The sequence below is a fragment of the Coregonus lavaretus genome, assembly GCF_964263955.1.
Source record: "Coregonus lavaretus genome assembly, chromosome: 13".
NCBI lineage: Eukaryota > Metazoa > Chordata > Actinopteri > Salmoniformes > Salmonidae > Coregonus > Coregonus lavaretus.
In genome coordinates, this window is record NC_140000.1 from 40,064,888 (window position 1) to 40,082,403 (window position 17,516).

The 17,516-nt window shown below is 43.5% G+C and overlaps 1 protein-coding gene across 1 annotated transcript in view; it reads right to left on the minus strand.

Moving 5' to 3' along the window:
• The window catches only part of LOC311140308 (cGMP-inhibited 3',5'-cyclic phosphodiesterase 3A-like), a gene marked incomplete at its 5' end in the record, with an annotated part of 115,287 nt that overhangs the window by 6,629 nt on the left and 91,142 nt on the right, over positions 1–17,516 (minus strand). The window contains one exon of the mRNA XM_084175314.1: positions 10–286. Coding sequence (XP_084031440.1) covers positions 10–286 — 277 coding nt within the window. The remainder of the gene's footprint in view (positions 1–9; positions 287–17,516) is intronic.

Sequence of the window (17,516 nt, forward strand, 5' to 3'; positions counted from 1 at the left end):
TGCTCTTACGGGAATTCTCAGAGCTAGTCGATGCATCCTCCTCTGCTGTATCCTCCTCTTCTTCCTCTGTCTCTCGTTCCCCCACCTCCTCTTCCTCCTCTCCCTCCTTCCTCCGTGCGTCGGCGGGGTCGACCCAGTTCCCCGGCATGAGGGCGGCGGAGTCGTAGGAGGAACAGAGCGGACCCACGATGTGCGTGATGAAGGACTCCTGGAGCTTGGCGAGCTGTGGCGCAGAGCGGTCCATGAAGGGGCTGATGGGAAGGCCCAGACTCGACTCCTCATCGCCCTGAGGAGTGGTGCAGTATGGGTAAACATGGCAGAATGTTGGATATAAGTGTCTGAAAACCCAACCCACCAAAAAAAAAATAAGAACCTTGACTTTATTAAACACTTGTAGTTGTCTTTTCATACTAGCACTGACTTTGCTGATAGCTACTTTATTAAGAAGAAATGTACTTACTATGGCTGTGATATATGGTTGTCTCACCTAGCTATCTTAAGATGAATGCAGTGCACTAACTAAGTTGCTCTGGGTAAGCACTTCTGCTAAATGACAAATGTAAATATAATATGAATTACCTCATTACTTCACCATTTGACACTATCTGAGGGAAGTCAATCAATCAACCAGCCAATGATATGAGGGAAATTTGAATCAAATGTCAGGGAGTCACAGCTAAGGTACTCATACACAGAGGGAGAAAATTACCATCAGAAATGATGTAAAACTACATTCAACTGCATTCTATTTGATGGTAGAAAACATACCACCATTTGTAACTCTCTCCTTTTATTATTCACCAGCCAGCCAGTCTCTAAGCTGGTAAACCAACAGCAACCACCAGCGCTCAGAGCCTGTGGGATTAGCTACTGAATAATCAAAGCTGCAAACTGGGTCAAGAACATAAACAGCAAAACACACACGTCTATCTAGCGGAAGCCTACAAGTTCATCTATGGGTCCAGCTTTGGCTGACTGACAAGATCATGTACTGTATATGCATGTATAGTAAAGTGATGTATAGCAGAATACATATATATGTGTCTATTGACGTCAGGGGCTTATACACTCGAAGTGGACCGCAGCAGGCAAGGTCTCCTGTTGCCATAGTAACCAGCGGAGCTTTCGTCAGTCAGTGCAGTGGACTGAAATTAGTGTCTGAAGTGAAGAGGGAGAGAGAGGGGGGAAAAGAGAAAGAGAGAGAGGTGCTACTCTAGATTGGAGTGGCGTATTGAACCATTCAAACGTCTTCTAAAGACAGGTGTCAAGGAGAAGGTAGAGTTACAACCTAACCACTGATACAGGGTCAGATCTTTAAGATGTTTTCACCGCATTAATGGTCAGCATTAGGATTGTGGGTATACTACTACTGACCCTAGTGTATTTGTGTGTGTGTGTGTGTTCGCCTGTGTGTGTTCTTTGTGTGCATGTCTTGAGGGATAGTGCAGTCAGTGCAGTTGAGTGCTCTGTGATCTGATGTGTTGCTACTGCTGTATCTCTGTCTGTGTGAATGAGGACTGTCACTGATGACACAAGTAGGTCAGCTATACTGCAGTACAACAACATTTCCTCTCTCTCTCTCTCTCTCTCTCTCTCCTCCCTGTCTTTCCCTCTCTTTCTTTCACTCCCCTGTCTTTCTATCTCTCCCTCCCTCCCCCTTTATCTCTCTCTCTCTTCCTCCCTCTCTCTCCAAGGACGCAAGCAGATCTGACATTTGAACAAGGGTTTGGGTTTTATCATTGAGTGAGATCAGGCTTTGAAGAAACAGACAGACAAAAACAAGATGACTGCACTGTCAATCACAGTAGCACTGATAACCTACACACTTGGTGCTCCTATCACTGTAGAGTGACATATTGTGCATTTTGTTTGTCAATACATCAACACTCTCCATTCCAAAAGACAATCTAATTGTCTCTCCATCAATGCCAGGGTCCCATTTTGAAGAGATGATGCATTATGCAGTACATTGCCTACATACAAAGATGGCTTCTTCAATGAATGTGTATTGATGGGTGTTACATCAACATTACTGATAAAGGAACAGAAGATGTTGGGTATTTTTTCAGTAGACCATACAAAGCCATGGTACCGAGTGGTACCCAAAATCAGACCATAGGTTAAAAATAGTAAATCTTTCTAGACTATAAACATGAAAATATAGCTAATTATGAAGACAGTGTGGTACAGAGTGGTACAGAGGATGAGGTAATACGACTAAGTGATGTGGAGTGTGGTACCGTGTGGTGCACAAGGAGGGAGTCTGAGCCAGAGTCAGGAGATGGCTCTTGATTGATTATACTGTTATGTATGAGGCAATGCATTAGGAAAGTCTTAAATGTATGTGGTTGAGAATGGGTTATGGATCTGCTATGTTTAAACCATATTCAAGTATCGATTGATGGGTTTTGGAATAAACAGAGCAGAGCCGGGAGATGGCTCTGTTATTTTTTACATGAGAAAGTTTGGTTTGGCCACCATTGTATCCAAACTATATAAATATAGGAGGAGAAGTCAGATTTCGCCACTATCCTAAATTAAGAGAGTGGGTGGAGCGGTCAAAAGATGAATGTTTGGAAACAATGGTGGAGAACTGAACTGGGAGGGTTTAAGCTAAAAAGTATGTAAAATGAGCAGGAATGGACATTGTATATAAACTGAGGGCCGAGTGTTGTGAGTTGCTCTGCAGACCAACTTGGCTTTTGTTGCTCTGTGTAATAAAGTCTATCTTGATTCTACAAAAACTCTGGAAGAACTTAGATTTTTAGTATAGTGATAATTTTCCACGACATAATTGCCGACCACGAAGGGACTGGAAACAGAGACAATAGGGGTACTGCGCCATCGGAGAGAGTTTAGACGAATCACACACAAAAATACAGTGGCCACTGTTAATTGAGGTAAGCGACGTTGTTACTTTTAACATAGAAATGTTGTGATTTGATCAAGCTGAATCTGAGGGTCAGGTACGGGGGGGGGGGGGTGACTCCAGTATTAAGGGCTACATTTAGGAAAAGTACAGAGTTTTTGTTGGAATGAGAAATAAGCATGCATGCAATGTTATTAATTGTTGAATATTGTTGATCATTGTAAAATAAGATTAAATCCTGTGGATACCGCTGTGGAGAGCTAAGGTTAGCACTCCAGAGGACTGAACAGGCAGGTGGCTAGCCAAGAGTGCCTATGGTTACCGCTCTAACGTGGAATTAATTGTTAGAGGCTGCTCGGGTAGGATGTACATAAGATTGAGAGATTACCTATGGTTACCGCTCTAATGTGGGGTTCATTGTTAGAGGCTGCTCGGGTAGGTGATGCATCATCCTGTGGTGGTGATGCAATAATTAGACAGGGCCAATCAGGTAAAATAAAGTAGGTCATCCTGAGTAGGTGACACCATTAATTGGAAGTAGCGCTGGTCATCCAGAGTAGGTGAATGGTTGTGAAATAGACACTAGGGCTTCAAAACATAGAAAAAGTGTTAAATAGAGTAGGTCTGCTCATCTCGTGTGGGTGAATGGTTTGCTTGAGCGGCTGTGATTCATTCAATTGTGATTAAGTTGTATGTTTCCTCTGTCTCATTCAGGTTGCTCATTTGGTCAGCTTGATCAATTTGTTTGGTTCGATTGTTTTGTCTGACTCGTTTTGTACAAGACTGGTTTGTTGGACTTGCTTGGGTTTGTGAAAGCAGCTCTTTCATCTTTGTCCACTGGTCTGACTCAATTCGTGCATTCAATCTGTCGAAATCACTCAGTCGTTCATCTGATGTAAAGTGGGGAGAACAAGTATATGATACACTGCCGATTTTGCAGGTTTTCCTACTTACAAAGCATGTAGAGGTCTGTAATTTTTATCATAGGTACACTTCAATTGTGAGAGACGGAATCTAGAACAAAAATCCAGAAAATCACATTGTATGATTTTTAAGTAATTAATTAGCATTTTATTGCATGACATAAGTATTTGATCACCTACCAACCAGTAAGAATTCCGGCTCTCACAGACCTGTTCGTTTTTCTTTAAGAAGCCCTCCTGTTCTCCACTCATTACCTGTATTAACTGCACCTGTTTGAACTCGTTACCTGTATAAAAGACACCTGTCCACACACTCAATCAAACAGACTCCAACCTCTCCACAATGGCCAAGACCAGAGAGCTGTGTAAGGACATCAGGGATAAAATTGTAGACCTGCACAAGGCTGGGATGGGCTACAGGACAATAGGCAAGCAGCTTGGTGAGAAGGCAACAACTGTTGGCGCAATTATTAGAAAATGGAAGAAGTTCAAGATGACGGTCAATCACCCTCGGTCTGGGGCTCCATGCAAGATCTCACCTCGTGGGCCATCAATGATCATGAGGAAGGTGAGGGATCAGCCCAGAACTACACGGCAGGACCTGGTCAATGACCTGAAGAGAGCTGGGACCACAGTCTCAAAGAAAACCATTAGTAACACACTACGCCGTCATGGATTAAAATCCTGCAGCGCACGCAAGGTCCCCCTGCTCAAACCAGCGCATGTCCAGGCCCGTCTGAAGTTTGCCAATGACCATCTGGATGATCCAGAGGAGGAATGGAAGAAGGTCATGTGGTCTGATGAGACAAAAATATAGCTTTTTGGTCTAAACTCCACTCGCCGTGTTTGGAGGAAGAAGAAGGATGAGTACAACCCCAAGAACACCATCCCAACCGTGAAGCATGGAGGTGGAAACATCATTCTTTGGGGATGCTTTTCTGCAAAGGGGACAGGACGACTGCACCGTATTGAGGGGAGGATGGATGGGGCCATGTATCGCGAGATCTTGGCCAACAACCTCCTTCCCTCAGTAAGAGCATTGAAGATGGGTCGTGGCTGGGTCTTCCAGCATGACAACGACAAGAAACGCACAGCCAGGGCAACTAAGGAGTGGCTCCGTAAGAAGCATCTCAAGGTCCTGGAGTGGCCTAGCCAGTCTCCAGACCTGAACCCAATTGAAAATCTTTGGAGGGAGCTGAAAGTCCGTATTGCCCAGCGACAGCCCCGAAACCTGAAGGATCTGGAGAAGGTCTGTATGGAGGAGTGGGCCAAAATCCCTGCTGCAGTGTGTGCAAACCTGGTCAAGACCTACAGGAAACGTATGATCTCTGTAATTGCAAACAAAGGTTTCTGTACCAAATATTAAGTTCTGCTTTTCTGATGTATCAAATACTTATGTCATGCAATAAAATGCGAATTAATTACTTAAAAATCATACAATGTGATTTTCTGGATTTTTGTTTTAGATTCCGTCTCTCACAGTAAAAGTGTACCTATGATAAAAACTACAGACCTCTACATGCTTTGTAAGTAGGACAACCTGCAAAATCGGCAGTGTATCAAATACTTGTTCTCCCCACTGTATTTGTTCAATTTGTCTGATTCATTTGTTCGTCCTGCTGGTCATTCTGTGTGAGTGATCGGACAATAATAAGAAATCCTGCAAATAATAGCCTTTTCTGTGTTGAGGAAGTGTCAGGAAAGGGACTATATTTGAGGTTGCTTAAAGCTGCTATGTCTGGTGGAGAAAAGGGTGTGCCCAATCTTGCATTAGGAAGAGAGGAATAAACGGTATGTGGATATTCATTGACCAACTGAGTGTGGGAAATTCATGTTACTAGGAGGGGTAGAATAAATCCTGTTGGAGGAACAGGTCATCTGTACTGGTGTGGTTGTATGATGTCTACATTGTATTTCGGTCAATCTTTTAGGGTGTGTTTTGGACATTATATTTGGAAATTTAGAAGTGATTTAGGATTATGGTAAAATTTATCTGAGTAAAATGTGGAAAATGTGTCGCACTCTGAAGTTTGAATGATAAGACATAGAGGTGTGTATGATAATTCTATATAAGTTTGGATAATAAGCTTTTGATATAATGATATCTTGGTGTTCGTACAACATTGCCTGTCATAGAATATTGTGAGATGTTAGTTCAGTGAATAGTGACCAGTCTATAAGATTCTGGGAGGATTTTATGACTGAGGGGCAGGGTCAATGTAGTTAAAGTTGTTGTTCCGCTGGGAGTAGATTATGATAAACTGACTTGTGGTAATAAATAATCATTAGAAATATGAATGGTTTGGTTGATATGAAAATACGATGAATTTTATGTGCGTGTAATTGATTACTAGAGATTGGATAAAGTAATAAGTGGAATAATGTATAGGTACTGACTTGCGCAGCCAAAACGTAGACGTATGTGAGGGGTGGGAGACAGTACATAGATCATTTGATAGAAATAAGATGACGCATTATAATAACTATCTATCATTTCAGAGCAGAGGTGATATAGTAAAGGAATTTTAGTATATTGTAGGGGGAAAACATAATATATTTGATTAAACTCATTAGATCTGTTTCCAAATCAATGAATGTAGATTTGACTTGTTGACTGCTAATTCATTCCCTTCGAGCTTGTGAGATCTTTTCAAGCTATTTTCTGATAATTGTGTTATTTGCCAGATGTTAGGACTACAGACCATTATAATTGGAATAAAGGAGGATTTACTTGTCATTTTATTAAAGCATAGGTTCTGCATTACTGACTAAAATCGAGGTTTTCTGATTGTAATTCAACTATGGTTATGGGTTGCTTAGATTGATAGAACAGTCAGTGTTTATTTTGGGATGTAAGACTGGACGATTTAGCAGCTTGCTTGTTTCAAATTGAAAGACTCACTTATTCAACATGAATAGTGGGATGGTTTCGAGGTAGTCATTTCTTTCATTGCCTAATGATTTGATAGTTTAAACTACTGTGAATAGGGTTGTAATTTGGAATATTGAATTGAATATGGATATTAATTGAATATATGCTTGTCAACTATAGCAAGTGTTTGTTTTATTAACTATAGCCTAATCAGAAAAGACAGTTACTTAAATTGAATAGCGGACTGGCAATTACAATAGAGCTGTGGCCATGATTTTAATTGATAACAAAGGAAAGTAAGTTAATAGGGAAGTGAGAATTTAAAATTTGAATGGTTTGGGTAGACTGGAATGAAAGTAATGTCTTCTAATAATATGAATGCAAATATACAATTAGTTATTGGTGGTTTGTGAATAGACTTTACTGATGCCATATTTTAGTTTGCGGGTGAAAGAGAGTCGTCCTTGCTGGACTGTATCGAGTTGTAAGGGACATTTGAAGCAGAGGTCTGAATAGTTGAATGGGAAACATTATTTTACAAATTCTAATTGTTTTTACTTAATTCTATAGTTTGCGTAAAACCAGTGACGTATGCAAATAGTTAATGAATTCTAAAACGATAATCTGCTTTCGTTAGGTGGAACAGTGGATTGCAGGTCGTTTTGACTATTACGCGGATGGGATAGCACCAACTCTTTGTAGGTTCTAGATTTGTTAAACAACAAATTAATATTTTGACTAAATTAATGCAATCGGCTACAATTATAACATTATTGGGAAAAGGCACAATCTAATGCGAAACAGTTATTACCTATGTCATTGATCCCGTAATGATACCAGGATAATAGTAATATTATAAATCTGGGTTGGAGAATTTAGGATAGGGACTAGCTGTACAGATATAAAGAAGTAGAAGAGAAAGCTAAAAATAAATATATAAAAAGAATATAGCGCATAAGGACAGGAGAGTAAGTGTGTTATCTTGATGGGAGATGAGACAAGGGAACAAAGGATAAGAAGAATATTAAAAGAAACGCAAGCGATAAAATCTCATTTTTGGAAAAGAAGCAGAGTATGAAGATATATTAGGAAGAAGAATACCATTAACTGAGGAATATAAAAACTGTCAGCTGAAAGCGATAACAGAAATAACAAATTTAGTGGAAGTAAGAGAAGAGTGGCCATATACAGTGGGGAAAATTTTTATTTAGTTAGCCACCAATTGTGCAAGTTCTCCCACTTAAAAAGATGAGAGAGGCCTGTAATTTTCATCATAGGTACACGTCAACTATGACAGACAAATTGAGAAAAGAAATTCCAGAAAATCACATTGTAGGATTTTTTATGAATTTATTTGCAAATGATAGTGGAAAATAAGTATTTGGTCAATAACAAAAGTTTCTCAATACTTTGTTATATACCTTTTATTGGCAATGACACAGGTCAAATGTTTTCTGTAAGTCTTCACAAGGTTTTCACACACTGTTGCTGGTATTTTGGCCCATTCCTCCATGCAGATCTCCTCTAGAGCAGTGATGTTTTGGGGCTGTCACTGGGCAACACGGACTTTCAACTCCCTCCAAAGATTTTCTATGGGGTTGAGATCTGGAGACTGGCTAGGCCACTCCAGAACCTTGAAATGCTTCTTACGAAGCCACTCCTTTGTTGCCCGGGCGGTGTGTTTGGGATCATTGTCATGCTGAAAGACCCAGCCACGTTTCATCTTCAATGCAAGTATTTAGTTTGTAGGTAGGTATTGTAGTTTGGTATTATAGGTAGCTTACTCCGGTAGTTATTGTAGGTTATTATTGTAGGTAATTATTGTAGGTAAGGATTTTATTCGGCGGAGCCCAGGCGAAGCACGAGGCTAGCTTACCCACTACCTGGACCAACAAAGCTAGCTAGCTAGAGGGTAGCTACCGGTAACTTTTAGCAACTGTGGGTAACTTTTAGCAACTGTGGTTAGCTGTTTCCAATGTTATTTCACGCTTAAGAGTACCTGTAATTGAGCCAGCTAGCTGCCACCTTCAGCTGTTTTTTCTAACCTCATTATCATTAACGTTAGGTGGTCGGTAGCTGCTGTACCTAATTTCGGCTACTGATTGCAGTCTGCCAGTTTGGCTTTATACATAGCTTGGGCTTTGTCGAGTAAGGCTTAAACTATGTATTTAGATTGTAGTTAGGTACTATAGGTAGGCATCGTGGGCTGTATATTATTAAGTAGTATAGGTAGGCATCGTGGGCTGTTGCGGGTAGCTGTTGTGTGTAATTATTGTAGGTTACTTTTGTATTCGGCGGTGCCGGATGTAGCACGAAGCTAGCTAGCTAACTCACCTCCTGGATTAGCTGGCGAGTAGCTATTAGCAACGGTAGCAACTAAAAACAATATCCTTTTAGCCAGCTACATTCGCTCACAGCGACGCCGTTTTTCAAACAAAGTCAACACAGTAGCCATTGCTAGCTAGCCAACACTACCAGCAGGCTGTGGTAACTAAATACAATGTCTTTGTGCTAGCTACCCAACGTTTAATCATTGCTGCGTTATGAAAGGTAAGCTTGGCTTCTTATATGGTGTTGAGTTAAGCTTAAACCATGTATTTAGATTGTAGGTAGGTATTGTAGTTTGGCATTATAGGTAGCTTACTCCGGTAGTTATTGTAGGTTATTACTGTAGGTAATTATTGTAGGTAAGGATTTTATTCGGCGGAGCCCAGGCGAAGCACGAGGCTAGCTTACCCATTACCTGGACCAACAAAGCTAGCTAGCTAGAGGGTAGCTACCGGTAACTTTTAGCAACTGTGGGTAACTTTTAGCAACTGTGGTTAGCTGTTTCCAATGTTATTTCATGCTTGAGAGTACCTGTGATTGAGCCAGCTAGCTGCTACCATTCAGCTGTTTTTCTAACCTCATCCGAGGCATTAACGTTAGGTGGTTGGTAGCTGCTGTACTTAATTACAGCTACTGATAACAGTCTGCTGTAGCTTACAACAATTCTAATTTCTAAAGTGGAAGTTGGGAGAGTTTTATTCGGGTGGTTCAGTGAAACAACTATAGTTTCTGAGGTGGAAGTTGGGAGAGTTATATATTTATTTATTTTTTGGTGAGGGAGGCCTGCTCTCTCCTTTCCCTGATGTTCAGTTCATTTCATCCCGATCTCCTCTGCATTATTGTAGCCATCTGTTGCAGCCTGTCAACTATGCCTCTGCCTATCCCTGTTCTCTCCTCTCCGCACAGGCTACACAAACGCCCCACACCGCATGGCTGCTGCCTCTCTAACCTGGTTGTCCCTGCACGCACCCCACACCTGGAGTTCCAGGTCTCAGGCAGCCTCTGGAACTGCCGTTCTGTGCTGCCAACAAAGCTGACTTCATCCCAGCCTATGCTAATCTCCAGTCCCTCGACTTCCTGGCGCTGACGGAAACATGGATTACCACTGAAAACACTGCTACTCCTACTGCTCTCTCCTCATCTGACCATGTGTTCTCGCATACCCCGAGAGAATCTGGTCAGAGGGGTGGTGGCACAGGAATCCTCATCTCTCCCAAGTGGACATTCTCAATTTTTCCCCTAACCCATCTGTCTATCTCCTCATTTGAATTCCATGCTGTCACAGTCACTAGCCCATTTAAGCTTAATATCCTTGTCATCTATCGCCCTCCAGGTTCCCTTGGAGAGTTCATCAATGAGCTTGACGCCTTGATAAGTTCCTTTCCTGAGGATGGCTCACCCCTCACAGTTTTGGGGGATTTCAACCTCCCTATGTCCACATTTGACTCATTTCTCTCTGCCTCCTTCTTTCCACTTCTCTCCTCTTTTGACCTCACCCTCTCACCGTCCCCCCCTACTCACAAGGCAGGCAATACGCTTGACCTCATCTTTACTAGATGCTGCTCTTCTACTAATCTCACTGCAACTCCCCTCCATGTCTCCGACCACTACTTTGTTTCCTTTTCTCTCTCGCTCTCCTCCCACACTACTCACTCTGCCCCTACACAGATGGTAATGCGCCGCCGCAACCTTCGCTCTCTCTCTCCCACTACTCTCTCCTCTTCCATCCTATCATCTCTTCCCTCTGCTCAATTCTTCTCCCTCCAATCTCCTGATTCTGCCTCCTCAACCCTCCTCTCCTCCCTTTCTGCATCCTTTGACTCTCTGTGTCCCCTATCCTCCCGGCCGGCTCGGTCCTCCCCTCCAGCTCCGTGGCTTGATGACTCATTACGAGCTCACAGAACAGAGCTCCGGGCAGCGGAGCGGAAATGGAAGAAAACTAAACTCCCTGCCGACCTGGCATCTTTTCACTCCCTCCTCTCTACATTTTCTTCATCTGTTTCTGCTGCTAAGGCCACTTTCTACCACTCTAAATTCCAAGCATCTGCCTCTAACCCTAGGAAGCTCTTTGCCACATTTTCCTCCCTCCTGAATCCTCCCCCCCCGCCCCCCCTCCTCTCTCTCTGTGGATGACTTCGTCAACCACTTTGAAAAGAAGGTTGACGACATTCGATCCTCGTTTGTTAAGTCTAATGACACTGCTGGTCCTACTCACACTGCCCTACCCTATGCTTTGACTTCTTTCTCCCCTCTCTCTCCAGATAAAATCTGGCGACTTGTGACTGCAGGCCGCCCAACAACCTGCCCGCTTGACCCCATCCCCTCCTCTCTTCTCCAGACCATCTCCGGTGACCTTCTCCCCTACCTCACCTCGCTGATCAACTCATCCTTGACCGCTGGCCATGTCCCTTCCGTCTTCAAGAGAGCGAGAGTTGCTCCCCTTCTCAAGAAACCAACACTCGATCCCACTGATGTCAACAACTACAGACCAGTATCCCTTCTTTCTTTTCTTTCCAAAACTATTGAGCGTGCCGTCTTTAGCCAACTCTCTTGCTATCTCTCTCAGAATGACCTTCTTGATCCAAACCAGTCAGGTTTCAGGACTGGTCATTCAACTGAGACTGCTCTTCTCTGTGTCACGGAGGCTCTCCGCACTGCTAAAGCTAACTCTCTCTCCTCTGCTCTTGTCCTTCTAGACCTGTCTGCTGCCTTTGATACTGTGAACCATCAGATCCTCCTCTCCACCCTCTCCGAGCTGGGCATCTCCGGCGCGGCTCACTCCTGGATTGCGTCCTACCTGACCGGTCGCTCCTACCAAGTGGCGTGGCGAGAAGCTGTCTCCGCACCACGTGCTCTCACCACTGGTGTCCCCCAGGGCTCAGTTCTAGGCCCTCTCCTTTTCTCCCTATACACCAAGTCACTTGGCTCTGTCATATCCTCACATGGCCTCTCCTATCATTGCTACGCTGACGATACACAACTAATCTTCTCCTTTCCCCCTTCTGATAACCAGGTGGCGAATCGCATCTCTGCATGTCTGGCAGACATATCAGTATGGATGACGGATCACCACCTCAAGCTGAACCCTGGCAAGACGGAGCTGCTCTTCCTCCCGGGGAAGGACTGCCCGTTCCATGATCTCGCCATCACGGTTGACAACTCCGCTGTGTCCTCCTCCCAGAGTGCGAATAGCCTAGGCGTGACCCTGGACAACACCCTGTCGTTCTCCGCCAACATCAAGGCGGTGACCCGCTCCTGCAGGTTCATGCTCTACAACATTCGGAGAGTACGACCCTGCCTTACACAGGAAGCGGCACAGGTCCTAATCCAGGCACTTGTCATCTCCCTTCTGGACTACTGCAACTCGCTGTTGGCTGGCCTCCCTGCCTGTGCCATTAAACCCCTACAACTCATCCAGAATGCCGCAGCCCGTCTGGTGTTCAACCTTCCCAAGTTCTCTCACGTCACCCCCCTCCTCCGCACACTCCACTGGCTTCCAGTTGAAGCTCGCATCCGCTACAAGACCATGGTGCTTGCCTATGGAGCAGTGAGGGGAACGGCACCTCTGTACCTTCGGGCTCTGATCAGTCCCTACACCCAAACGAGGGCATTGCGTTCATCCACCTCTGGCCTGCTGGCTCCCCTTCCTCTGCGGAAGCATAGTTCCCGCTCAGCCCAGTCAAAACTGTTCGCTGCTCTGGCACCCCAATGGTGGAACAAGCTCCCTCACGACGCCAGGACAGCGGAGTCACTCACCACCTTCCGGAGGCATTTGAAACCCCACCTCTTTAAGGAATACCTGGGATAGGATAAAGTAATCCTTTTGCTCACCGTTCTTGTGATCATTTTGACCCCACGGGGTGAGATCTCGAGTGGAGCCCCAGATCGAGGGAGATTATCAGTGGTCTTGTATGTCTTCCATTTCCTAATAATTGCTCCCACAGTTGATTTCTTCAAACCAAGCTGCTTACCTATTGCAGATTCAGTCTTCCCAGCCTGGTGCAGGTCTACAATTTTGTTTCTGGTGTCCTTTGACAGCTCTTTGGTCTTGGCCATAGTGGAGTTTGGAGTGTGACTGTTTGAGGTTGTGGACAGGTGTCTTTTATACTGATAACAAGTTCAAACAGGTGCCATTAATACAGGTAACGAGTGGAGGACAGAGGAGCCTCTTAAAGAAGAAGTTACAGGTCTGTGAGAGCCAGAAATCTTGCTTGTTTGTAGGTGACCAAATACTTATTTTCCACCATAATTTGCAAATAAATTCATTAAAAATCCTACAATGTGATTTTCTGGATTTTTTTCTTCTCAATTTGTCTGTCATAGTTGACGTGTACCTATGATGAAAATTACAGGCCTCTCTCATCTTTTTAAGTGGGAGAACTTGCACAATTGGTGGCTGACTAAATACTTTTTTTCCCCACTGTATAGATTGGACTGGAATAATAGGAAGAAATTGGATAGTACAGAATATTGGAGAAACCCTTGAAGAAATGGCAGATCAAAAGAGGTTGTATTTTATAATAATCCCAATAGATAAACAGGTTGAACCTTGGTTGGCATTAGGGGAAGAGCAAGGTTTTGAAAAAGGGAAAGGGCAGACAGGTAAGACAATAAGGGAACCACAAATAGAAGTATCTATAGTATTGAGAGAAGTTCAGTGGATTATTCCAAAACGAGCAACAATAATAAGGGAACAATTAGGTTCAAGAAAAACAGTAAGGAAAATATTGTTGACTTTACACCCTAATATAGACACTGAACCAAATCTAAGGCTATCGTCAGGGAGACCAATAATACAGGGAATAGAGATAGCAGGGACACCAGTAGCAATCATGAAGAGAAGGTTCCCAGAAAATAGTGAAGAGATTGGAAAAATCTCTGATAAATGGGAAATAAGAACTAGAAAACTAGCAACAAAATGGCCAAAGGAAGGGACGTTTGATGTGACAGTGTGTGAGGAAATGGATACCATAAAAAAGAAAGAAGAAGAGAGAGAAAGAGAGAGAGATTTAAAAAAAGGTTCTGGGAGGAAGGAAATAGCTGGAGAGAGAGCATTGCCAAAGCTAGAAGGATAATAATATAGAAGGAGAAAGAACCCAAAAAGGATGGCTCAACTGCACCACCACCATACACACAAGGGGGGCAGTATCCTCAGGTCACAGGACTAGTCTCAATAACAGGGAATGTAGAGATAGAAGCAGAAAAAGGTAAGCAGCAGGCTTCCACACCAAAAAGGGAGAGAGGATCACACTTCGATATAGACTGTTATGAGGGACTGAGGAGTATGTTAAAAATACTGGAAAATGATGGGCCAGATGAACAAGATGTTGATGGACAGAGCGAGTGGGATGATGCAAGTAATGAGGACGATGAGGAACTAAAACAGTGTGCTGACTCTGAGCAAGAACAGAGTGAGACAGATGGACAATTAACACAGCAAGGAGCCACAGGAGGCAAATCTATAGTAACAGAACTAGGTGAAGCACTGCAAGCCCACCTGGAAAAATGAAAGAGAGAATTAAGAAACAGAAGAACAATAAAAAAGCCAGACAAGTATGGAGCTCAGTATCCCATTTTGGTAAAGGGGACATGGGTTCACTATGTGCCTTGGGGATCACAGGACCTGGAAGGCCTGGTGACTAGACTGCCAACATACATGAAGGAGCAGGAAATTGGATTAGAACATTTGAAGAACAAACAATGGCGGTGGGAGATTTGAAGGCATTGCTGGCCAGGGTGGTGGGAGTGGCCAAAATGGAGGACCTGGGTGGCCTCATACAGGCGATGCGGAGGATGGTACTGGATGGAATGGCCTTTGACAGTTATAGGCCAGGACTATGGCACAAGCTGAGGATGGAGTATCAAGCCAAAATAGACCCTAAAGCACTGAGGGGAACCATTGGGGGATAAAGAAAACCCTGCAAGCTACCGAGAGGATCAGCTCAAGAGGTTGCGACAAGAAACAGAAAAAGACCCAGAGGGGGATCCACTGATGACAACACTATTCAGGACATCACTGATGGAGGCAATGCCAACGCCTGTCAGAAGCAGACTGGAAGATGTGGTGGGACTAACGTCTAAATCCCACAAGGAATTCTGTGACCATGTTATCCACGCAGTGGAAAAATACAGGAAGGACGAACAGAAACTGACAGAGCAAGGGAGAGAAAACTGACAAAGATGCAGCTGGAAGAGCTGACAAGAAAGGACAAAAAGAAAACACAGGCGCCAGTGATTACTCTGACACCGCCGGAAGAGGGCGCCATGGCACCTGCTCTCCAAGGAGGTCCACAACTACAGCCTCAACCACAAGGCCAAAGAGCTCCTGCCTTACCAGTAGTGAATGTGTACACACAACAATCCCCTGGACAGTGGCAAAACAAAGGAAATGGAAACAGACCAAAGAATCCAGGGTACCGATCACAACAGCAGACATACCAAAATGGTGGACGAGGAGGACCGCCAGGTGCCTGCTGGGGGTGTCAACAATCAGGAATACCCATGGCAACCCATGGTTGCCTAAGCAACCACAACAGGGTAATTGGCAAAGAAATGACACCAGCTCAGATGCATGGCGGCAGTCTCAGACACAGGCTCCACAGGGCCCAGTGAACCCGTGGGGAGGACCAAATCAGGGATACTAGGGATGCCCAGAGATTCGTAGAGGGGAGGGTCAGCTAGTGGCAGTAACTATGCAGGCTGATGAAGAACCTATGCTGCAGGTTCAGGTTAACAATAGAGGCACACCCATGATGATAGATACTGGAGCAACTTACTCATGTGTAAAACCAAATTATGCCTCTCACCTCCCCATGTCAGGCAAATATGCAAAGACAGTAGGATTTTCGGGACAAATGCAGCTAATACCTATGACAGTTCCAGTAAAACTAGAAGCAGGAGGAAAAGCTACCTGCATGCCTATATTAGTATCAGAACAAACTCCAGTTAATCTATTAGGGAGAGATGCACTGTGTAGAATGGGCATCCAAATTAAATGCACATCAGAGGGACTTATAATAGATCAGGAAGGTGTACGTCCACAGATGATGATGGCTACAGACAAAACAACAAATGTATACTGGATAGGGAATATAGAATCACTAATACAAGAGGTATTAAAGAAGTGGGGAAAATGTATCAGGGCTCAAGTTCCAGAAATGAGATTACCAAAATTAGGCTATCATTGTACACTGCAATATGATCCATATCAAAATCATTTGCTAGAACAACTATGGTTAAGGAAGGCATGGGGTAAACCGGCTTCCATGAGATCGCAATATTTTGTAATAGGGAAACAAGGGTCAGCAATGGAAGCATAAGATGCTCCAGGATCTAATATCATACAGACCTGGTTTGATATACCAGGAACAGAACCTCATATAACACTTTTAGTGGCCGAGGGATATCAGGCAAAAGATCTAGGACCAATGATGAAAAAGGCTAAAAATACACAGTGGGTAGAAACAGAGAATCCATTAATTTTCAAGTCTGTTGACAAAAACCTAATTAAAGTCCTATGCTTTGCAGAACTGATGGGGGAACCACAGGAAGTGGAAATAACTGAGGAAAGGCAGATGCCAGTAGTTAAAGAAGAAACAAAACAGGAAAAGCTAAGGAAACAAATGGAAAGTATGATCACAGAAGACTTATGGGCAAAATATGATACAGATGTGGGTTTAGTAAATGCAGCTAATCCAATTTCCATTAAAGTAAAGGCAGACACAAGACCCCCATTGAAACAGCAATACCCAATGACACCGAAAGCGGAGGCAGGAATTCAAGCTACAATAGAGGGACTGATAAAAGCAGGAGTACTGGTTAAAACCCAGAGTGACTGTAACATGCCACTGTTACCAGTACTAAAGGCAGACAAACAGAAGTGGAGACTGGTTCATGACCTGAGAGCAGTGAATGAGGTAGTTCAAGACTATAAGGTAGCTTAGGGGTTAAGAGCCTTGTGCCAGTAACTGAAAGGTCGCTGGTTCTAATCCTGAGCTGACTAGGTGAAAAATCTGTCGATGTGCCCTTGAGCAAGGCACTTAACCCTAATTGCTCCTGTAAGTCGCTCTGGATAAGAGCGTCTGCTAAATGACTAAAATGTAAATGTATAAAGCAGAGGTACCCAATCCACACACACTGTTAACAAACATTCCACCAGATGCAAAATGGTTCTCAGTAATAGACTTATGTGGAGCATTTTTTAGTGTACCTTTAGCATAAGAAAGTAGACACTTGTTTGTGTTTACTTACAAAGGACAACAATTTATATAAACGAGGAATTAGATTGAAACAAACGATTAATAATTTGATGGAGTACAGTGGAATTATCTTCATATTTTGGTTGTAGTTAAAACGTTTGGATTGCTTATTAACATGTACTATAGTGAATGTTAATGAAATGTACACTTTCTTTTCCAGGAGAATGGGAGTTTCATTATCTCTCTTTGGAATGTTTCCTGAGTCTGTGAGCTGAGGAGAGCAGTTAGTAAAACTCAGCAATCTTATAATTAGACCGTAAGAGGGA